The sequence below is a fragment of the Spea bombifrons genome, chromosome 1, assembly GCF_027358695.1.
Source record: "Spea bombifrons isolate aSpeBom1 chromosome 1, aSpeBom1.2.pri, whole genome shotgun sequence".
Taxonomy (NCBI): Eukaryota; Metazoa; Chordata; class Amphibia; order Anura; family Pelobatidae; genus Spea; species Spea bombifrons.
In genome coordinates, this window is record NC_071087.1 from 138,689,420 (window position 1) to 138,714,699 (window position 25,280).

Below are 25,280 nucleotides of genomic sequence, written 5' to 3' on the forward strand. Positions count from 1 at the left end.
ACATCTCTAATGGCTCAGTTATTCACGTGTACGGTCACTGATCTCCTGCCATGAATGTTACAGATATACGTAAATGTAGCATGTACCAAAATAATGTTTATTAATATTTACTCTGAGAGACAGGACCTGTGTAAAGTCAGCCGGCACCACTAACCATCCTAAAGAAGTGATGTGGCTAGCTGGGCATTGTGGGAGTTGTAGTTCTACAAACATTTAGGGGTTATAGGTTGACTGTTGATAGGTAGAATGCCTCACTAACTCTAGTGATAGGTATGATTGCACTTGAGTAATTGTGCATCGTGTGTATTTCTTAGTACGTGGCAGCTTTGCTTATATCCCGTAACCATCAAGTTTCACAGCAGATCAGAAGCATTCAGTCCCTCTAGTCTGCCCATGTTTCCTAATGTAAATATTCAGACCTTAATCAGTCCTTGGTCTTATCTTGGATTCGGGATAGATAGCTGTATGCCTATTCAAAGTATATGAATGACTCCCATCAGAACGTTGGACAGAACCGATAAACTTAGTGACGTTCCATCAGACAATCAGAGTATTATAAATGCATTTGAGTCACTGTAAGGACTTTGGTTACGAGTGAGTGAAATGATCAGTCTAAATGACCAGAGCTCCATCTGTGTACGTTGGCCAAGCCAGAAAGAGTCCATCAGAGAAGTGGAATTTGAAATGCAGCAGCTGTCACAGAGATGCAAAAAGGCACAACTCCAGTTTGCAGTGCGTCAGACGTGGCACTCGATGTGATGGAAGGGGGAGCAAGTAGAAAACACTGTCTTATTCAAAGGCTACACTTCTTGAGCCCAGATGGCTTACAGTGTGTTAGATTTTGCACTCTGCATACTATTACATGTCAGATCTCACAGTGCTTTCTTGCTTCTGTAACTCGCTTGTGATACATTTTTCTAGTGGAGTAATATTCATTGCATCTGATTTTCCAATCTAAGTAGATTTAGTAGATTGACCATATATTTGACTTATATTAGTACCTGAAGCGTTAGCAGTGCAATACTGTGCCCGTCTCTCCAGCATAGAGATAGCTTAGTGGACAAACATAACATGCGGTAACATTTTTTTTCAGAAAGATCAAATATGGAAACCCTACACTGGATATTGTCGTTTGCTAATTTGTGGAAAATCAATGTACGCTTGTTTGTTAGCTGTAAGAAAAATAAAATGGACTAATTTTTAGTGTTGATTAATTATAAGCTATGATCAATGGGAGTGATCAAAGTGCCTGCCAGAGAGAGAAAAAGGAAACGGCCGATATTTAAGGGGTGTTTGAAAAAAGGAGACTATGAGTATTTATTCTCATTATCCTCATATAGTCATTACCAATGCAGACTACAACAAAAACAGAAGACAGAAAAAACAAATTAGAAGGTGGCTGAATAATAGGAGGTTTTTAATGAAGCATGGGATGCAGAAAGGAAAAAGTGTAACTAAACTATTCCTTCTTTAGTTACGCCATATTTTACACCTTCAACAAACTTCAACAAGTGTATCATTCATTTTTCTTTTTATTTACGTTTTTTCATCTCTAAATAAATTATATATATATATATATATATATATATATATATTTATTTAACATTGGTTTTATTTAAAATGTTATAGCCTATATTTATATATAAATATATATATAAAGCAAACCGACCGTTTAGGAAAAGAACAAACCATAGATGAATCAACAGATTTTAAACCGGTTTGTGTTCCAGTATTTATGGTTCTACAATCTTCTTCCTGATGTCATGGTCCACCAGCATAATTCATGAATATCAATCTTTTTCACAGATCATGATCACAGAAATTCCTTGCCCCAGGTGATCAAATACTTGAATAGAACCCTGATGAGATCTGTTGTGGGGACAGTGAAGCAGGTAACCTCACTCGTTCTATCCTGCGACCCGGTGGATCGGGAGGGACACAAGTACATTGTTCCTGAAAGTCTGCTCAAGGCAGTACCCGAAAAATGGAATTTTGTGCCAAGAAAAACGAAGAAGAACAGTTCTTCGAAATGTAAGCAATTTACTGCTTTTGATCTCACCGTTTTATAACTGTGTATTAGGCAGGGCACTTACTTGCAGCAGCACACCCCTCGAATCACAAGCTCTGAATCTTGTCTTTATGTATCATTTAAAGGGAAACTGCAACTATCGGATGAAAGATGCCCCTTTCAATTTCTACGATTTCCCCCTGCAAATGCATACCTTTTGCTCCTTTCCCCACTTATACCCGATGCCGGAGATGTGGCACATGATATACTTTTCTGCCACAGACTGGAGAGTAGAGTGACACAATGGACCATAGAGGGGGCATTCCGCTGCAGCTTCTCCTAAAATAACTGATTTCTCCCTTCTATCCACAAGTTTAACCTCCTTTTGCGTTTTCTTTAACCATGCTTTTCCTTTTTTTTTTTTTTTTTTTTAGTATATCCGCCATTATATATTGTTTTTTCAAGGACAGAAAAAGCTGGAGTTTATCACATTAATTCAGTTGACCAAAATACCACAGCATATATTAATGTGATTAACATTGAGACATTGGCCACAGGCAGTATGATAAGGATTCTAGGTGTTTGTCAAGTAGATGGGCATACAGAGCTAGAACAGTTTCATTAAACGGCACAATATTTCTGAAAACTGGTTTTTAATCCGATACTAGTAATGATTAAAAAAATGTTGGAATCCACCTTTAAAGTTGTAGATGGGATTCTTCATTGAATGTTGAATGGAAAGGGATTTTCCATACTGAAAAGATTTTAACATACTGAAGGAATTTCTGCATTGATAATGAGCAAAACAGGCAAGAGAAGGACATGCTAGGACAATGATTTTATATATGATACTGAGTTGGACTGGCCTGAAAAGGAACCTTCCCTAAGGAAGTTATTTCTTTGAGGGGGTGCTAGATAAATCTTAATGAAAATTTAATGGAAGAAGCTGTAATTTGGAAGGAAATGGCAGAATAATTATAGAAAAAACTAAGCCTAATATTGAGGAGGTGTTGGGCAATATTAAATATATTACAGTAATGTTCACATCAAGCAGAGCAACTGATTATTTGTGAAGCCTGTCTCAAACAAGATAACTTTTAAGAGGTGCAGTTTACCGAGAGGGCTATGAATTCTCTAATCAGATAGCTGTGGAAATATAGAAACATCTGTTCTTCATCTTTTCAGTCCGTCTAATGATCCAGTCTTTTCTACATGCTGCAAAACTTCAAACCTTTTTTTGTGTCATCGTCCTTGCTTTGAGCTCAGGATAGCCTAATGCCTAAATTTCGGTCTCTGATATAGCTAAGTAGACTAATCTAGAAAGGCCAACCTGAGCAGGAATGTTGGCTTCCTTACATCACAAGTTATGGTTCCCATGTGTCATCTTAACATTGTAGCAAAATATTAACAATTCTTTTTCATTTTTGTATCTAAGGCATCACAAGATTGACAGCGGAAGCAGTTTCCATTGTTCTCAGCAAGCTTCCTTCAATAATTGCATGCCTGCCTCCTCCAATAAAATACTTCTACTTGTTCACCGAGAGAAAAATATCAGAACAGTACTCTGTGCTAAAAGAGACAGGAATACTCGTTGGCAACTTAATTGGCATTATATGTCGTGTACTAGAAGACGGAGAGGCTGTAGAACGCCTGACATGTTGCGTGTTGTCTCGATGGAGTAAAGAGAAACTTACTGCCATTGGTGGATGCTTGGAGAAGACAATTGGAAAAAACATCAGTGAAGCCAATAACGTTGCACAAAAAGTCTTAGAAAACATTGAGAAAACACAACCAAAATGGATCGAAAACCAATTGAAAAAAGCTAAAATGTTGAGCATGGAAGGGTAAGATTACTTAATATTTTCTTTCTTGTAGGGTGGGAACATTTATGTATGCACTGCATCTCAAAGCATTCTTCTAAGGAAGATCAATCAATAAATTAAAAAATAAAACCAATAGACAACACATTTAAAAAGGATAAACATGATGTGACCAACAGTGAAAAGTAATAAAAAACAAAATATACAACTAATGTTAGCTGCAAGTACATTTATATGTTTTGTTTTTTTGTGCCACCTTATGTTCATCTCTGAAAATCTGACTCCTAAATTCCAGCTAGATCTGGTTCTTAAATTGTACCTAGATGTGTTCTCCTTAGTGCTAGTTTAAAAAGTTGACAGTGGATATGAAGCCTGTTTGTTACCAAAGACCAGTAAGAAAAAAAAAAAAAAAAAAAAAAAAACTTTGATAAATGTTGATTCTGGAAGTACAGAGATGTAAGGAACCTCAGCATAACCTCATTCAGTTAGCATCATGGATTTTAGATGTGTCCTCCGCGTTCACTCATTTGTATTTATTTTAGTAAAAGTGCTATGAAATAGTATGCGATTTTTTGGCTGAATCGAGCTGTATAGTGCTATGACTCCCTGTACAAGCTGTATGTCAGCAGGAAAAGGCATGCTACCAATCGCTGCTGAACGACATGTTATCTACAGCTTTCAGTGGTATTTACTCATTTCATACACCTGGAAAGAGCATTTTTTCACTTCAGTAGCATCATATCTGTCCGTCTATTATAATGTCTATTATTATGTCACCTATCTTTTAACATGAAATTGATATTCAAGAACAAATCTGACCTATATAACTACAGAATAATTTAAATCTTCGGACTATAACCTGTGAACCCCAGGTTCTGGGCTTCTGTACTTACCGGTGCTGAATAAGTATTGGAGACTACAAGAAACCTTACCCCCTGTACTGAAATGGTATCTTAAAACTTTATTATTTTTACATACATCTGTGCAAATATGTGACTCATACCTCTTGTGAAATATCCCTCTTTCCTTTACTGATTAGAATTAAAACTATTAACCCGATCTCAGAGTTCAGGAGCCATGATGGACAATAGGTACATCTGATATAGAGATGGATATGACTTGTTACTTATTGTTCTGTTTAGTAAAATTATAGTATTACTGCCCTGGTCATATATGTGCTATATGAGAGTGTTTGGTAAAGAATGAGTAAAGCAAACCATGTGTGCTTCACTAATCACTGTCCGACTGGTCAACAAGTGGTATCTCACTTCATGCGCTGGGAAAGTGAGTGTATTCTGCTCCCGGTGCCTTTCGGGAATGAAGCCCCCCAGCTCCTGTCTGGCTCAATGTCATGCTGGCTTGCTAAACAGGCCACTGACACCGGAAAGGTACATGGCACAGATTACTTGCAGAGTATAACACAGAGAAATACATTGTAGGAGAGGGGGGGCTGCGACCGTGATATATTTCAATAAGTGGAACTGCAGTGTCAAAAGACATGGCTGTGACCTTCTGCTCACTACTTGAGTTCTAGATCCTTACTCAAATCTTTACTTGTTGCCTCTGTCTATTAAATACCCCTGCAGGTCAGCTGACTGCACGGTGCACGTGTAACCTAGAAATACCTAGAAATGGATGATCAGTCAAATGGCTGCTCATTTACAAACACTGATGTCATTTAAATTAAGAAAACCTACCCCCAGGTGTCGGAAGGGGCGGCTGTACACACTGCTTGCCTTGTGTCCCGTCTAAACACATTCCTATTCATTAAAATAACCTTCATTTCAAAGTAACATCTAGCCTACAAACAGTCCGTTTATATAGTCGGGAACACGCTGCCCGAAAACACTAAGCAAGGTGTCCGTCTTTGCAAAGTAATTTGTGGCGTTGCAGATTATTGTTTTTCATCATGGTGACCCTGATTTGGCTGGCTGGGTGCATATATAGATGAAGATGAATGCAGTTATTCCTCGGCTGAGGTCTGCCTCTTTCAGGGCACATTCTCCCTAATGATATGATTGATAAGCTGTCCCAAATCCAGAGAGGAACTCATTAATCATAGTGCTGACTGAATCCAATCATCTGCTTCACCTGCAAAGTGATGGACAGGAAAGGATACAATTTGGGTGATACACTCCTTTGTCAGAGGACCCTCAACTTTTTCAATGTCATCCTCATGAAAAAAAAAAGAAGAAATGTAGCTTGTACCTGCGAGGAAAAGAACAGCCGTAAATCCTCCTGTTAATTCCACCAAAAGGCCTGCGCGGCTATAGCATCCGCTTATATAGGACATCACGGAGCGATCAAGGAAATGTTTCTAGAGTTTGGAGGACACTATCACGGCGCACCTTGATTCTGGATTTTAGTTTTGCTGCACGTTTTTAGTAATTTAAAAAATAAAGTTTCATGTTATCTGTCGTTTGAACACCGCACCGAGGGAGCGCAGAGAGGGGCTTTGTGGCTGCGTTTTTAAATTATTTACGGATTAATATGTAGGATTATGAAAACATTAAGAACAGTTTTAAAAATAATTTATTGATTTAGGATTAAGGTGATGTGAGTGGAAGTAATAAAACAAATACATTCAGGGCCAGGTGAGCCAACAAAATCGCAGGCATCTGAGTCTTCACACTCTCTGCCCCATGTGCCAGTCTAATAAAAAGGTACAGGACTTCACGCTGGTGTAATACCAGTCTTACCAGTAATTACCATGAAAAGGGATGGGGCTGGGGTCCTGCACATACACGACACTAATATATAATACACAGTATAAGTGGGGCTATTGGACTTTGGGGAGAAAATTCTGTTGTTGCAACTTTGTGTTCAACCAATTGTTATGTGACATTTATATTGAAATATTACATATTTGTGAAAGATGTAAACCAAGAGGGGTTCACACGCACACAATGGTCTTTGGAGACACAATGCTGGGGAAGGCTGAAGACAATGCCGGCTGTGGGTTGCACCTTATTTAATTCCCTTATTAATAAGAAGAACAAGGATAATAATAAAACAGTGTATAGCAAAGGCTAAAACAGCAGGCAAGTGAAGTTGGCAGAAGCGGACTGGTTTAACGGGGTCTTTCTGTGAAAGCTGCCCTTTTGACGGTAACCTAGCACGCCGATTTTCTCTTTTGTATGCGTAAGTACACTCAGCTCCGTTAGAAGTATGTGATTATACTAATTACACACACACACACACACGTTATTGCATTTTAAGTCGTTTCCAAATATTGGACTAAGCAACATATTTAACTTGTAACAGCAGTAATTTTATTAATGCCGGATCACGTACATTGTCATCCGGAAGGCGGAAAGAGAAGCGAGCAGAGAGTCAGGAAAAATATGGCTGCGCTGCAAAGCTGCCGGCCGACAGTGTGGCTTAACTTTTTATATTCCACGTTACGTTCGGTTCATTGCAGGCGGCGTCATCGACACACAAGCGAGCTGACTATACACTTTGAGTTTGGCCTGAATAACGCAACTATTCTTCTATTCTTCTCCTAGTGACTTTGCTCTACAGGAAGACCATGGCCGGTTCAAATTGACTGAGCAGAAAATAAACGTGATGGTCTTGAATATCTGCCACAAACCAGGTGGCAGTGAGTTCCTGAGGCAAATGTATCATATCATCCAGCTCAATGAGGTAGGGAAAGTGCCTTTTTGCCGAGCAATTAGGTGTGTACTGGGTTGAAGCGGAGTGTGCTGGCAGCTGAGCGTCGATCGTAGAGGTGGTCCTGCCATTTATTTTTCTATGCCAATAGCAGATTCAGCATTGCTTTATAATCGGATTATTTGCGTTTGGTAGGCATTGTCTAAGTTATTGTTTATTTATTTGAATGTTGCAATTCAACATCTACTTCAAAGCGAGGCATTATTATAGTTAATCTCAAACATGAAATGCTAACATAGGAGCTGTGAATGATTCTAGGTATCCGTTGAGCTCTGTATTTCTGCAGATTCAGCACACATGCTTTGCCTATATATATATATATGTATAAGATATTGTTTTTATGCTAATCGCTTTGTGCGAGTGCTAGAATAAAATGTAAACCTGTATATAGGAAAGGCCCTCCGAGTATCCATATTTACTATCGTCAGAATTGTAAAGAAGCTGATAAGTTGGGACAAAAGCCTTATAATAAGCATTTTTGAACCCTTCTCTTCTGGCAGCTTTATTATTTTATCATATTTTGTTTAAAAATGGGCCAGCACTTTCTGCAGTGTCGTACATAACAGACTAAAATGATATTCTGTTGACGTGGTCTTAAAATAACTTAAAAATGGAGAATTAAAAGGAAATGTTTTTTTCTCCTTGTGCTGATTTCATTTCCCAATCAATAGTATTGTTACTCTTTTACGATGTAATCATCTAGTATGATTTTCCTTTTGCAGTGATGAATATCCTACAAGAGATCCATATTAAAAGGTGCTCTTTAGAATGTGAGAACAATGCTTAAAGTACTGTTACTTATATACCTTTTTACAGTTGTATAAAAATCATATTTTTTCTTTAGGAGTGTCTGAATGAGATGATATCTGTCAAGGATCCAGAGAAGGGCTCACTGCAACCAGGAGCTTTCCAAATGGTGTGGACCAGCACAGAAAAGGAGTTACGCTTTAACCCTCTGCGCATGTTCACTCTTCCCAATGAAGCTCTACTAGCTCAGGTAACAGGGAGTAAGGAACTGCATTTCACTCACATTTATTTCTAGTGTGCACTCACACTTTATCACTAGCTTGTATATAATTCCTGTAAAGGTATATATTCAAGATTTCACCAGGTGCTTTTTATACCAGCCTAACCAGATGGTTAGGACATCGTATACCTTGTTTATTTAGTGTTTTTTTTTCACAGCTACTGTAGAATGGAAATGTGAGAAAGATTCCACTTCCAGTCAATCGTGGTATGATCTTGACTTTAAAACTTTTGTGTCCATATGCCAAGGTTTAAGACATGCAGGAGGGCAGGTGCATGGAATGAGGGTTATAGTTTGATGGCATATTTTATTTATTAAGATTCTTGATATCAAAAAGGTTTGGACTGAACCAGCCATTGGACAAATGGGGCAAAAGCCTGGTGGGCCGGTGCCCTAAAGTGCCTTCATAGGCTGTTACGTGTTGAGCGCACTTCATTTTATCAGTAGCTGGTATATTCTTGAAGTTCCAACATTTAAAAGGTACATCATACACTTAATAACCATGCACAAGGCATACTCCTATTAAAATGACTTTTGAAGGAAGCTTGGAAAACTAACACATACCCCCCCCGGTGAGACTATCCACGAAGTATTACAGAGGAAACGTAGAGTTTAGTCCTGGCTAATCGGTTCAGGCTGGACTTTTGCTAACGCCATGCAACATTAAACAGGGCAAAATAACAAGGACAAACTGACACATCCCTGTATTACAGAGTAATAGATGCTTAGATCAACACGCTTAGCCAAATGCTGTATCTCTGTATCTGGATGCAAGGGAAAGACAGAAAGACTTCAAGGTCCACTAAAGATATAAATAAAACATTGCATTTCAAATCAAATCTATTTTACATTTATCATTATCATGCTCAAATAGGACCTTGAAGAAATGCCTAGGAAACGCAAAATTCTGTAGCACCACGATCATACTTTTTTCCTCTTACCCTTATTAATCAAAAAGTGACAGGGAACAAGATGTCTTCCGTATTGCATTGAATGCTAACATTTGGACAACGAATGACATTTTATGTGAAATGATTTTTATGCCAAATATATAGGTGATCAGATTATGTCGAAGGTCATTTATTTTGTTTAATTATTTTGTGTCGACAATTTCTGAAGTCAGTACAGTTGTGAGCGCTGGCATAGACCAACAACAGCTAAAATTACGAGGATGTACCATCACAAACATGGCGAATGGCATAGACAACAGCCATATTCAGCACATAATTAACACTTAATGCACTGACAATGATTAGCTATGGCACCACCAGCCAAGTGCACTACCGCTGCATAAACAGGAGCACATCCAAAATGTATCACCACCAAGTGAAAAGACCATGGAAAGCTCCTGCAAGAAACGCTTGCTAGCCTCACACAAGATACAGACGCCTTAAAATGAAACAGATCATATAAAATACTTAGAACATGCACTTATATAAATATATATATATATATATATATATATATATATATATATATGTATGGGTGTCCCTTATACACAACATGTACAGTATCTCATATATAGATATACTGTAGTTGGCCATGTTATTTTAAGCAAACTTTCCTCTTAATAGTTTTTATATTTCAGATAGTGTCTGCACCCTCTTTTGCAGTTCTGTTTCCTATGAAATGGAGACCCCACTCCATACTGTATGATCTGTATGACCTTGTGGTGTTTTTTTTTAACTACATTAACCCTAACAGACATAGCAGAGAACAAATTCATGTTTGAACTTACATTTCTATTAATTAAAAAATTACATTACAATGATAAACCACAAAATACCTATTTCAATGTGGTTTCAGTGTTACTTTTTGCACAATATGTATTATTTGCATACGTACGAGTGTACACATTGCCTTACCTTATAGTTTGTTACTTACATTTTGATGACAGACTAAACTTCTATTATTAAATTAATAACAATTTTTTTTAATAAAATGTTTTTATTTTTTTGCAATTTTTTGTGCAATTATTTTGGAACGAACCAAAGGGATATTATTTCTCATGCAATCAGCATTACATACCAAGAATGCGTGTGCTTCTCATGCTTACAAATATGTATGTGTACCATCTGTTTATTTTACATTGTGGAACCCGTTTAAGATAAGAACCATAAACAGCTTGTAATTAAAATACATCATGTAACATAAATCCTAGCTGCCCTCATTCTTGGTAAACTAGTTGCTGACAGTAGGAAATGTAAATTGTTAAGACACACTCAGAGTAGTCATTTATTTCTCCTTTCAAACAAAGACTTCAGGTCTCAGACAAAGTAGTTGGGCAGGATGCCATTAACAGTTGGAATGTGGTGGGAAATTGATTTATCTTTTAATAAATAATGACTAAATCACTAAGTGGATCTGTAAATTAATTGTTGTCTTATTGAAATAAAAAAAATACCCTGCTTCTCTGAATTTGATTTATGCCATCAGGCCAAGTCCTCTTTTTTCTCCTTATTAGTTCGTCTATCACTGGGAAATTAGCGATAATAATAGCTATGATTGATAACTAACACGGCCTTTTTCACATATATCAACAGAGTACTTCAGATGAATGGTGTTGTGACTGGTCTACACTGCTTCCTGGTTGTTTGGATGTGAATCCAGTAACGTTCAGTGCCCTGCTTCAACACAGGTATGCAAAATGTCTACAATAACAACCCAGAGTTAATAATATTACAAATTGATTATATTATAATATTATATTGATAATGTGTCACTGGCAGAATTCTTTAATCCATGAGTGTGGTGGAAGCTAATCATATATATAATTTGGGAATACCTTGCACAGTCATGCTTGTGAATCCACTCTTCCTATGAGATACTTCAGCAGGGATTGATCTCAAGAGCAAAAGGTCACGCAAAACGATCTGTGTGCTTTAATGGGGCTTGCTTGGAAAGTGTGGCACTTCAAAGTTCACCCGATTCGATTTTGTTTGGTTAAAATAGAAAATAATATTTACTTGGAAATTGTCATTGTACCAAACCATGGGACTGAAGAATACAGATATAGAATTATTTTGAGGGTGGAAGTCCTATGAGTCTACTGGGCACATTTTCAGACCACTCCGATGATCGTATACTCTTCCAGGAAACACATACCCACTGGGAGAACCGTAGAGGTTTATTCAGCGGAGTTTTACACTTCAATTTGTAGAAGAGTTGCAGTTCCAACTCGCTATATCTACTTTGCATTAGACAGAGCTGACCCGTAAGGTTAACCTATAAGAAGCGTTTAGTTGACTCTACATAATGCATAGTTAAATCAAGGAGATTTCTTGAGTCACCTTAACGATTGAAGTATGTATTATGCAGAGCCAGTTCAGCCCTTCTTCCTGGAGAAACTTTCCACGGATGACCCTTTATCATGTAGACTGAACTCTCTAAGTGGGATCTCTTGTAAAATTCTGCTTTATTTAATAAAATCCTAATATATTGCAAGAATACCGGTATAATTTAAGAATACACATTTTTACTTTCAGTTATTTAACATAAACAACACCAGTATTGCGGTTTATTTGTGTAATGGAAGAACACTTTTGTCATTTTGTACTTAAACATTTTAACATTTTGGAATATAAGCTCAGAGACTCTTGAGACTAAAAGACAATTGCATTTTATCAAGGACAGAAAGAGAGCAAAACCTTAGTCCTCCAACAAAGAATGACTATAGTGGAAAGGCGCCAATATAATAGGCACAGATTCCCTCGTCTCTAATGCCTGGTTTTGAGCTTGTCACTCGGCAAGGTGACACAATGCTGTATGTAATAGAGGTGGGGGGTTGAATTTTTATGATAGTGTTTAGATTGACGGGTTATGACAAAACTGAATTCATGGTGCTTTAGTGAGTCTTTTTTTGTCGACTTTTGCCTACATTTTCACTTGTCTGGGAAATGACATATTGAGCTCGTACACAGCCTGTAAATCTATTGGCGCTAAAGGATTCATATTGTATTGTCAGCTGCTGTCATGGCAGTCAGGTAAGACAGGTGAAATTTGTTTTATGCAACGTACCTTGCAAAGGGCTGCTCCAGAGGGCAAACAAACCGTCGGAGCTTAAAAAAAAAGAGGCCAGGCAACATTTTGAAGGACCCATTAATCAGTCGTAGCATCACAGGTGTAGTGACTTCCTCGCACGCTGTCAGTGGACTGTGAAAGTCACATCCAAAGCACAGACCATCATCATATGCCTACTGACAGACTATGACTACCACTTAATTAGCTTGCTTAAATCAGTCCTAATCAGCTGGTTGAATGTGGGTAAGGACATAAATATTGTAGAGAGTTCGCTTTTAGGTTGGTTGGATAAAGTAAAGAAGTGGGTACGGCTTAGGATTTGGTTCCAGTTAGAAGTTGTGAGTTATGCAGAACTCAAACGTCCCAATGAAGACGGTGTGCATAGACACCGGACCTTCCGCATCCATAGTCATTATAGCCAAACCAGTGTAGCCAGAGCTGGGAATGATTACACGTTAATTGTCTGTATGTTTTGTGGGTTAGTGAAAAAAGCATGCAGGTGAACAATTGATTTTGGCTGCACGTTCATATAGGTACAGGTACATGTATTATCTTTCAGTTGCAGCCTGGTGTAATCAAACTAGCCTATGGAAAACTGTGGCATGCACGTCAGTTTTTTTCCAGTAATTTTGAGTATTAATGCATGTGCTATACATAACTGTATGTTATACTAAATATTACTACTTTGTTATATTGTATTTATAGAGTGCCAGCAGATTATGTTGCACTCTTACAACAGGAAGACTTTGAGAATTAACATTAAAAAGGAATTAAAAAACAGGAGGAGAAGAGGGTGCTGATCTTATGAGCTAACGATCTACATACACTAATCGACTCACCTTGTTTTGACACTAATGAAATTATCATGGTTGTGGACATTTTGGTCTCCATAGTTTAGCAATGTGATTCAAGGCTTATACTAAAGCTGTTTGAAAGTTATGTTGTGTGTGCGCCAAATGCATGGTAAAACATATTTGTACTGTTAAACCCCTTTTTTAATTTAAATTGGAATGGATGGCATTTTTTGCAAATTTTCCACATATTGAAAAAATTGCTAATGCCAAACTTTATTAAAGCGATTTCTTCTGTTTGTACATATTTCCCATTTTATCTAGTATTTTAAATGCTCAAACCATATATATAAATCTGGTAGTCTGAGGAGGGCCGGTAACTTCTGGCCCAGGCAGCAGGTAAAGCCAAGTGGCCAATCTTCCCCTTGACCCTTCCCAGAAACTAACAAGCACATAGGCAGACATAAATACACTAACGCACTAACACATACAGTACTTGCACACACTCATGCTAACACCCACTCCTTCTAATACACCCTTACACACTCATGCTAATACACACATACACTCTAACATACATACATACATAGCCACTCCATGTCATCATCTATCTCACTCTCTACCACCATGTCTGCCTCCTTCCCTGCTCTTACTCCCTTTCCCCATTTTACTCTCTCTGTCCTCCCTCCATTCCTCTCCCTCCCCTCATCCCTTTAAATTCTCAGAGGCTTCTTTTGTGTTACGTGGTCCTGCAATGTTCTGTCGTGGCGTTCTAGACCTTTTTTTTTTTTAGGAATAATACAATAATAAAACAATATATCCTAGGAGAGCACCAGGATGTGAACTTATACCATGTCTCTCTGCTCAGAAGGTACAACATGCTTTGCCATAGCATAAATATGCCAGTAGGGGAGATCTCCCTTGTAACCAGCCCACTGAGCAGCACGTTTTTCAGCGTGTGACTGCTCACCTGTAGCATGTGTCTTTACAATCTGCCATTTGCTTGATTATATTAACTTAAATTGTTCTGCATTACGTTTGCAATCCAAGGTGAATACAATCAGAAATTTGTGAATTGTACTCTGCCTCAAGGGTGCAAGACATGGCTGCCCTAAATGTGCAGCACATTCAAAGTTGACTTACAAGAATTAAATTTAGGCAAACTCTAGCCATTAAAGAGATAATCAAATTAGCAATAAAAGGGACATAATGATTTCTCCTGAGATAATTATATGGGCAATTTAACAGCGAATTGGAAAAATTGAGAAAATTAATACAATGTACAGTTAAACCTTGCAGAGTACATTCAGACAGAAGACAGGCATTCATTTTCTATGAAATGCGTCTCAATTAATGAAAAAAACAGCATTGTTCTACTTTAAACAATTTTGTTCTGATTTAAATTCCTATAGTGGGTTGAAAAAAAATCCTTTATACTGCTTGAAAAGCCACCAGACTCGATGTTAGCACATTATTCAGTAACGGTTCACTATGTACAATATTAAAGAATTAAGACAAAAAAAATTACACCATCAGCTACATGACATTATAAAAATATCTCTAACGCATTGTATTGTTCCCATTGGTTTAGGCAACGTTAAAGGATGCCCTTATTTATGCAATAGTGATTTTATTAAAAAAAAATAATTGGTCATACCTGCCTACCTGTTTTTTTTTTTTTTAAATACTTCTGAACTGATATTTTTAGTTGTGTAATTATGTCTTCTTCCTCCCCTTATTAATAACATCTGGGCTTTTAAAATCCATCTACTGTTATCATTGCTTGTCTGTTGTGGTTGTAGCCCACGAGGAAAGAAGTCGCAAGGTTCTGCTTAAATGCATTTTAAACTGTGAATTAAGATACTTTGTGGTGAATCAAGTCCAGAGCACAGAAGGAAAGCGTTTGGATCCCAGACTCTATCAGTGTTTTGCTGTATCTAAGATCAGTGCCACCTTGAGGCTTTGTTGTGCAGTTAGTAGTAATGTTAAAATTACCCATTGTGTATTCTTTAAATCATATATTCTTTATGTATTTGGATTTGATGTCATGTCACTAGTGGCATGTTCCAGCCTAGTCCATCTAGACTTACACCGGCAGCCGCAAAACTGGGGGCTCTGCGGTGCGCTGCATATTTAATAGGTCACCTGGGAGATCAGCAAGTATGAGGTATCCATACAGAATAATGTGCCACAAATCCCTCACAATGATCCAAGATTTTGTCCATAAAAACAAAAGAAGATAAATATTTTGCAATGTACCCAATTTCTCTTTTCTTCTGACATTATTTGATTCTAAGTGTCATTTGGTCTGTTACACATGCCAATTTTATTTCTACATGACCCCTTTACTGTAGAGTGTAGTGTTTATACTTTTCTAGGCACTTTTCTAAACATATTGTTACAATAGTCTTACCATATAGCTTAGCGCACTGACATTTTTCTTTTCCCTGTTTGCACATATTTGAGGTTGTTGGCTCCTCATCAGTCTGGTTGCAGCTCGCTGTCCAGGGGTTAATGGAGAGGAGGTTTAATTGCACCTCCCCCAACACATTAATCTGGTTTTGGTAGCCGTATAAACTGCTTTGTGTGCCCACTATGTAGGAGGTGAGAGTAGGTTCTCGCCCTATTGAGAGTGTGCCTTGACGTGGCGGGTGAGCTTAATTATGCTTTGGCCAATTCATATAACCAAAACCTCTCATTTATATTATGTTTATATATTTATTGCCAACTTTATTAGGGTGAGAAGCGCAGACAGTATTTTGTTTTTGCATATAGGTGACATAGGCAGCTGTCTCAGCGCCCAAGTAGTAAGAGGTATAATGAAGAACCAAGGTTTAAGGCTAAACAACAAAGCCAATCATCATTAGGTAGTTCACGCAGTGCAACTAGATTAACTAGGGATGTGACTTGGGAAGTCATGAGTTTGCTTGATGAACAGGGAAACCACTAGACATCTGGTCCAGAAGAGATAGAAGAAGAAAACTATTATATATTGTTACCAATAGTAAAGCGTGTGCATGTAAGGAGCCATGGCTGCTTGGAGCCCAGATGACCTTTTGTCTGTGTTAACGTTACATTATTCTTTACTCCATAGCCACCTTTCCTTAAAACGCTAATCTGCAGTTGATCCAGCATAAGAGGTGATTTGGGTGGACCTTGACTAGTCTTTATCCTCAGTTATCTTTTCATGCTATGTACCCCTGGGCCTGTCTTGGCTAGTACACAAAGAATAAAATGCATCATTGCCACAGAATCCCTTTCACTTCATGAGGGTCTGCTGTCAGAACCTTCTCAAGCCATAAATAGAACACGTCCAAGTGAACGTAAGAAGAGCTAATTATAAAGTAGGCATATGATTTCTTCTTATTTTAAACATACATTTGTTTAAAGGAAGGGTTGCAAATCAAACATTAAATGAATATAACATGTACTTTATGAGCATGTGAGCGTCGGGCGTTGTTTAGTCCCATTGCATTATTTTACTATATTGTTGTTGTTATTGTAATCGTGTTGAGGACTATATTATATGTTCTGTGTTTGAGTAAATTAATTCCATGCTAACTGTGGAGTTAAATATGTACTTTACAATGAAATGTGTCAAAAGTGAAAATATTTTATAAATATTCAATATATGTTTATCCAGTTATAATTATTTATTTTATATTTTCAAAAAGTGATTATATTTGTACAGATAAGTTTACAGTATCTTTAAACAATTCTATCTTTGTGTATATAATGTGTATATGTATTTCTATACACACATTACAGAATAGCCAGTATTACAAAGAATCTCTAGTTTCTACGCATTTCATTTCTAGGCAAGCTAAATAATATTCCCATATTTCCCTCAATATTATGTATCATTAACCTATAATAATTTAAGGTCCTGCCTAACATGGCGTTCTGCCATAGGCTTAATACCGGAGGAATCCCTTGTTGAACAGATCCCTTGTGATAGCAGCGCAATCATGATAATAAGTGTTAATAATCTGCCATGTTAACAATGGAAGATCATACTCCTTATATTGGCAAACGAACACTTGAGAATGATGGTGTGTTCTAGATTAAGAGAAAATTAAAAACTGGTAACTGCTTTCTAAAGGGCATTGAAAAGACACATCGATATAAAAGCTACAGTACAATGGCTTCTACTCAAAATTCAAAGAGTAAATAGAAGGGGATATTACATCCACAGCGTGACTTTGTTAAATTCTATCTTAAAACTGCAAAATGAAAGGGTAAATCCGTAGCAGTCGTCGTCTAAAATGGAATGATTATGGTTTCTGCTGAGAACAATACCTTGCCCTGCTGTTTCTTAGAGAGGTCAGTCTTTTTTTTTTTTTCTTTTCTATTCGGCAAGACGTATACAGTACAGTGTTTTCATTCTTCATCTATATTTTATGTATGAACGTATAGAAATCGGAAGGGATAAGATATCAAGGGAATATAGAATTTGTTTAATTTCTTTCTTGTGCAGCTTTTTATTATTAGCCGAACGCGTTGCATTGTTGTATTTGTCTTGTAGCAACTAGACAAGCACAATTAAATAGCATCTAGCCAGCAGTCTACGCATCTGCGTTACAAGCTCTGTGCTAAGCTAAAGGGTTAAATCGTCCTGATCTCACGGGCAGGCGTTTAAACTGAATGTCTCATGTGTTGCTTTATATCTATAGTTTTAAATGTGTGGGAACATGTAATCATGGTGCTTTTTATATTCAAACCGGGTCAGCTCCTGTCTGAAAAGTGTCCCATTGTCGCCATGTCATGCCAGCTCAAGATCTGTGACCTTTGCACTATATGGATTCATGGCAGTCCAAATAGTATTTCTACAGACCAGGCTGCTTTTGTCCCCCCACTAGTGGGGGGGACTAAAGCCTTTTGGACTAAATTTTCAAGTATGGCGACGTTTTAAAGACAGCTTTTTTTTTTTTTTTTTAATGTTTTGTTTTAATAAATGCCGGGAACCGCCAGATGTCGCAAAACAGTCGCTGATGAAGCATTCTTGGTACAAAATGTGGCACTTATATGAGTAATACCAGTATTGTGTTTGAAGGGCCGTAACAGGTCAGTGAAATGTCCTTCAAACATTTGATTTGTGTGTTCTAGAATGGGCAAGATGAAAAGATAAACACAGATGCCGCATTGACATCACCACCATTTAGACAACCGATGCAATTGCTTTAGTCAGTGGAATCCATCATATCTCTCAACCAACGTCCAAAAAAAAAAGGAATTTATTCTTTATTTTATACATTAATGCTCTAATTGAACAAAGGGCCCCAAAGTGCTAGGGGAATTACAGACACCGGATTTATGATAACATTTCAGATGATTTCCTGATGTTTAATTCTTTACATCCTTACCCACAACAAGAACAGTCAAATGTTATTAAGCTGATTTTACAGTAAATCTTCAGTTTCAATTAATTTTGTAAAATATTTGGCAGCACTAGCGGCACTGGAAGAAACCAGGAAAGCATTTATGATTGATCTCTCTTTTATCAAGACAGAAGGCAAATGATAGCAAATACATTTATTGGGAAAATATCAGTTTTTTCAATGTGTCTCTTGTTTGCAAGGCAGGATTGAGTCTTGCGGTTTAACATTGAAGGTAATTTCCCCGGCTTTTACCTGGGAGCAGACACATTTATCTCGTGACACACTAGGGGTTATAACTCCCAGTATGGCGCAGCGTGGTAATGGTGGAGCATTCACCATAACATTCAATGAAACGTTCCTGCTGATCCAGCCACATTGGCCCTTTATAGATAATCTCCACATATCTGTAAATGAGAGAATACCATAAAATTAAGGGCAAGGTTTATTTTTGCCATGGCGATTGCTCCAAATGTAGCAATTCGCACCACGTTTCTCCCTCTTTTATCTTTTATTATATGACCCAACCATTTCGTTATGTTTTTGTTCCCATTTTGATCAATTTGATGTCACTATATAAAACAATAAATAATAATCATAAACCTCTGGTCCTATTGTTTAGGATTCAGCTTTTTTTTTTTTTACAAGATGGTTAATGACAATGCTAAATACCCAATGCACCATATGTTTATGAGATTTGCAGTAAGAATCCAATACAGCCCATGCATTGCACGCGATCAAATAAATTAGTACAAATATAAGAAATATGTTTCCACGTGCGGATCTTAGCAAATTCCTTGTAATTTCTAGGGGTTGAAATACATAATTCAACAAGTAACCTGCTGTACATTTGGGTTTAATAGGCATTGCATGAATATACAGGAACTGTCAAGATAAAGCCGGGAACATGCATCATTCCGATTAAATTATGTGTCCTAAAGAAACAGGCACATGATGAATATTTGATGAAATGGTTTATGGTATTTTTATTATTATTTTTTTTATATGTCTGCTTCTGCACAGGTATATAAAAAAAGCAGTGTGAGGGGCTGCCGGTGTTACTCAGGGGATTCGTAGAATGTACCCATTTGTACAGAATTCTATCCACCGATATGCTAGTAAAATGCAAATTGACTAAACTTTTAAACTGTACATCCATTTAAATTTTTTTTTTTTGGAAAAGGGAAACTGTAACGTGACATGTAAAAGCTATATATGCTGTTAACTTTTGTATTGTAAGATTTTATGTCTATTTAACCTTTATTTTAAGTACCAGGGTGTATGATTAACATAAAAAGAGATCTGCCTGAAACTCCGAAAATGGTATTGGTGTAACGCTATCAATCATTTTTAAATGTTAATGGTGTTAAAGTGCACTGAGAGCATATGTTTGATATTTTTTAATACAGTAAGTCTGCACGGAGGAAATCTAACAAGGTTAAGCATTTTTTTTGCTGTTAATTATAATTTATCCCGCGTACTTCTCACTGTAGCTTGCAAAATGCTTCTCAGACACGTCTCAAACTCCTAAAAAGATGCTCCGAGCTTGTAGAAAAGTACCAAGGCTATAAATAGTTTACAGACAGAGCGCAAGGGAACAGATAGCATCTTGTCTTGAAATGCCCAAACAAATGTTGGATGAAAATTCCCTGCACTGTTCTTGCCTTAATTTTGGGCCTGGAGCTGTACAGCAGGAGACCAGCTTGTTAGGATGCTTAGGATGTGAAGAATTGTTTTCTTCTGTGAAGTTTCTAAAGAGTGATTTACCCAGTGCAACCCAAATAAACTGGTAGCACATAAGGCAAACACTGCTATTTTTTGTTTATATACTATTGATGCGACTTTTTCCATACCGCACTTTTTTTTTTTACTTTATTTATTGACGGAATTCTTGTCGTAGAATAAACAAGTGAATTTCATGTATTAGCTGTTAAAGATGCCGTCCTGGTATTTTTAGCTAATAAACTTTGGCAGAGCTGTTATTTTATTATTTTTTCTTAAGGTTCAATTCCCTCCAAAAAAAACAACTTTCAAACTTTTTCTTTTTATGACAACAAAGTTTCAGTGGCTACATTTGTTTCACATGACAGTTAAGGGTTCCTGGCAACAAGTTCTTTATTTTAATTGATAAATATGGATTTTAATGCAAAAAAACTAAGAAGAATGAATAATCTCCACCCATTCGCCAAAATGTACAGTTTGGAAGACCTTGGTGCAAATTGGCTGTTGGGCAAAAGCCCTGGATCTGGCCTACCCATTCACAACTAGGCCCGTCTACTTGCAAAGCCAATCCCCCAGGAGGGGGAGAGTTCAGGGTAGCCTACCCTAGGACCTTCTCAGGTATATTTATCATGTAAAAGATTTATTTTCCTTTTTATGCTATGTTCATGCAGATATATTCGATGCATTTTTTCCACGTTTATGTGACGGGTCTAGAAAAAAAAGATTAAATAATGACACAGTCCACATAAAAAAAAAACAATGGTAGTCACAAGTTCTTAGATCGTATCACCTGCTGTAAAGAGACTGCGAACGATTACATATGGCACCATTCATTGGATAGTTACCCGAAGAACATCTGGCTGTAAGCTTGGTCCTTCTATATGTTATTTTGGAAAATTCACGGGAATTTGTTTTACTTTTTTTTTTTTTTATAGTCCACAATTCATAAATAGTGGCTACAAATACTCTGCAATTAACTTGTCTTTTATTAATATATAACTGAATCTTACCATTTGATTATTATTTGGCCTTCCTAAAACAATATTCTGGCAGGCAGTGGATTTTTACAATCTAAGCATGTCTTACAAGTGCATTTAAATAACTCAATACCGCGACATTGTAAATGCACATGTAAAAAAGTATTGTCTGTTTCTATGTAATATGTGCATTTCAATTATGTAGTAAAAAAAAAAAGAAAAAAAGTAATATAACATTGCACTAACCATAAAATACAAAACTCTTTTTATATACGTGCCACTCATTTTAGGGGCATTTAACATATGTGCAATTTAACATAATCAACATATATCCATATAGAAACACAAATTCAAAAAGAATATCTGATGGCTTGTTAGTTGTCCTGTATCCAATCCCGGGCAGATTGTTAGTTACTTAACACCTTATGAATGTTAATGGTTTTGCTCAAAATCAAACTTGCTCAAACCTAAGGGAATAGAATTCAATAAGTAGCCATATCCATCGTATGTAACTACAGATTATCGTGTGTTATGGCTCTGCCTCACCATATATTTTAAAGAGAGGTAAATTAGTTCCGGTATCTGTAAAGAGATGTTCTAGATACAATATATGCTTTATTGATTACATTAGTGTAGTCGGAAAAGAATTAAATAAGGTGGAATTAATATTAATGAATTAAGAAAAAGAAAAAGTGACCTGGAGAAACAGGTGTGTGTGATATGCATATGATATGGTTTGATCGGAGTATCCAGATGAAACCCTGTTTCTCCAGGTCACTTTTCTTTTTCTGGGCAGGGGAAGCAATGTTGGGTCATGCCTCCTCTCCATCCATTAAAGGCTGTATGTGGCCAATATGCAAGCCTACCCCAACTCTTCACAAAGCTTCTCCTCCAGAAGAGGGAGAGCTCCGGGTAGCCTACTCCGGGAAGTTCCCAGGTATGATGATATCTGTGTGTGTGTGTGTGTGTGTGTATAAATATATATATATATATATATATATATTTATTAATATGCTTTGTTAGGATATTTACAAAAAATGATGTGCTTAATTTAATATATTCATTATATAAATGTATTGCCTTAACACTGAATAGAAAACTTTGTTAAAATTAACAAAATAAAAAAAAGGTTAAAATAACCGTGTTAATGGAATATTATAGGTGACAAACAGAAATTAGTGAAAAGCTGTAAAATATGTTCCTACAGTCAATGATGAGATGCATGTCTTAATATAACTTGCATTTGAAATAAAAAAAATGAACTAATCCATTTTAATACAGCGGTTTTGAATATCGATGAAAATGTTTTTTTTTTATTTGGTTAAAAACCTTTTTATTGGTAACAAAATATTTGAAAATGGACAAGAGAAGTTTTGAGTATTTTTGCCTCTAAAGTCAGCTTCTCCTGTATTGTAACCAAACCTTATCCGTATTACACAAGCATTTGAGGAGATATATAAAAAAATGTTAACAACTGAACTATCAATCAGTATCATTTTGGTTCTATATAAATAAGATAACAATCTATGTTAAAATAACTCTTTTTCAGTGACCGACAACACATCCTAGTTAGATTTAATACTGTTTTGGTCTTTATTTGTGCAGTTTTGTTTTGATGAGCATTACACTAAAACTATATATATATATATATATATATTATGCAGTGTTTTCCATCGCAAATCCCAGTCATCAAGGAGAAATAAAAGTACCCTTTATTTTACATAGGGGTATGTAACATCACAACATATTTGATTATTGGAGCCAACGCTTTGTTACCTTGCTTGAAACACATGGTCTTTGTGATACACAGGGAAGAACTGAATGAATTACAATAAATTAATAGGGAAGAAAATCCCAATCCATTCCTCTTTTGAGTGGTTCACATACATTGTAATGAAATGTATTAGGAGTTTTCTTCTCTTGAAATCCAAATGAGACCCATTTTGGCACACAGCCTTGACAGTCCCTTTCATGAGCAGTGCCGTCTCCAGCTCATGTGTGGGCCTCGCAAAATACCTCCTTTGTAAAACGGAATAAGACAATATAATGCCACGTAAGACGAAGGTGTCAAAACAAAGTTCGAGGCAATCCAATCAATGCCTCCCAATTTAGCCGGTGAGGCCAGTGTTCATTAGCACTCTTTAATTGTAAAGCTTATCGTGAGGTGAAGCATTGCTTCATATTTTTCTGGGTCTTTCACTGGACCCATTGTTTAAATATTTTTTTTTTAGAATCATTGCTTTATCGAATGAACCTTTGTTCTTGTGATAGTGGCATGAATAGATTTAAAATGGCGACACACAGAGTCAATTATGATACAGACCACCCCCTATACCACCCATAGCCACCGCATATTGTTCGTCTATATAGGCATAAGTATCTGTATGCGTTAGCTTGCCATGTTTTTGCGTGTGGATGCCTTTTGTTTGATTTAATGAACAGCCTAACGTTCTTGGCCAACAGCTGAATGGAAGAAATCAAAATTATAAAGGTAATCTGAGAGTCCTGACATTCACTACATTATATGACATTATTAAACATTGTTTTAGCTATTTATAGAGCATAGTGCTATTAAAATAGGTATAGAGTGAAAATCAACGATAAAATAAATTACGATTCTTGCATTCCAAATTTCAACAGCCTTTAGAATATTAGATATTGTTTGTGGGGCTTTACGCATTGTCTCTCATTGTCTCTCTCTCTAGTTCCTCTTTGTAATTTTTTTTTTATTTTTAAAGAAAAATTGTGATATACTTTTGTCTAGCTATCGACCAGGATTCAAGGCTATATTGCTAAGTAATTTCTGATTACCTTCCATTAACCCTTTACAGGCTATCCATTGCCCCTCTTTTTGGTAATGAAGGGGTTAATGGCTGCAGGCTTCCAGACAAAATAAAAAAAATTGCCTTAACAAATTAGCATCATAAGCATCACATTCTCACAAATGTTTGAGGGAAAAAAAAAAGAAAATGATAAAAACCTCTGAGTGCATGAATACTAGATAAAATCCTTGAAATTGAGAAGAATCCATGTAACTTTGACCTGCTTTTCTAAATGACGAGTGTGGTGGCTCCAGCTGCTCCAGCCTAGTAATTATTTGTGATAGGTTGTTCTGAGTCCCATATGGATGGGAGCTCCAGGCCCAGCTACCTAATTTTCTGGCACACAAACAGATTCTTCCAGGTGCTGAAAATTAAATTTTAATACATTATTTAAATATTAAGAGAATTAGAGTTTCAGCAATTTTACCGCTACAGCTGTAGTGGTTTGGTGGCTCACAAACCAGCTGTCTTACAAAATATATATTGAGGACTGAAACCTTTTTATTCCTTGCAGATGCTACTGACTTCATTGTTTAATTGATATCTTCTTTTTTTTAAGGGAATGTGGTGTTCTAGGTGAATTAACAGGAAGTTATAAGTTGTTATATTCTATGTTAACTATTACTCCTATTTAACCTCCATCTTTGCAGATCACTTGATGAGTCTTTCTAAAAGCAGATCATTTTATTTGTGTCAGTCTGGCACTTGTAAAAACCCGGGGAGAGAAAAAAGGTCCTTGTCGTAATATAATTTATTTTTATTGAAGGCTGTATTCCAAATGAAAAAAAAAGACACTGTTTCTGACACTGTCTTGTTAGCGTTCTTCTAGTGCAGACAGTGCTGAGGATGGATCAGTACCCAAGGGATCTCTGTTGCTTTGCCAGCCATCTGTATCATGAGTGAAGCTTGATTCCTGTGGTCAAGCTTGTGTAATGCGTAGAGTAGTTGGAAAGATGTGAACGGCCTCGTCTTGGCAAGTAGCGGTAAAGAGATTTTAATGAGCAGTAGCAGAATGCAAGTCAACTACACAGGTCAATACACTAAAA

At 36.8% G+C, this 25,280-nt stretch overlaps 1 protein-coding gene across 1 annotated transcript in view; it reads left to right on the plus strand.

The window, feature by feature from the left end:
* KIAA0825 (KIAA0825 ortholog) overlaps positions 1-25,280 on the plus strand; it is a 134,361-nt gene that overhangs the window by 51,329 nt on the left and 57,752 nt on the right. Inside the window, exons 15-19 of the mRNA XM_053454363.1 lie at positions 1,807-2,031; positions 3,444-3,852; positions 7,335-7,473; positions 8,345-8,497; positions 11,071-11,165. Coding sequence (XP_053310338.1) covers positions 1,807-2,031; positions 3,444-3,852; positions 7,335-7,473; positions 8,345-8,497; positions 11,071-11,165 — 1,021 coding nt within the window. The remainder of the gene's footprint in view (positions 1-1,806; positions 2,032-3,443; positions 3,853-7,334; positions 7,474-8,344; positions 8,498-11,070; positions 11,166-25,280) is intronic.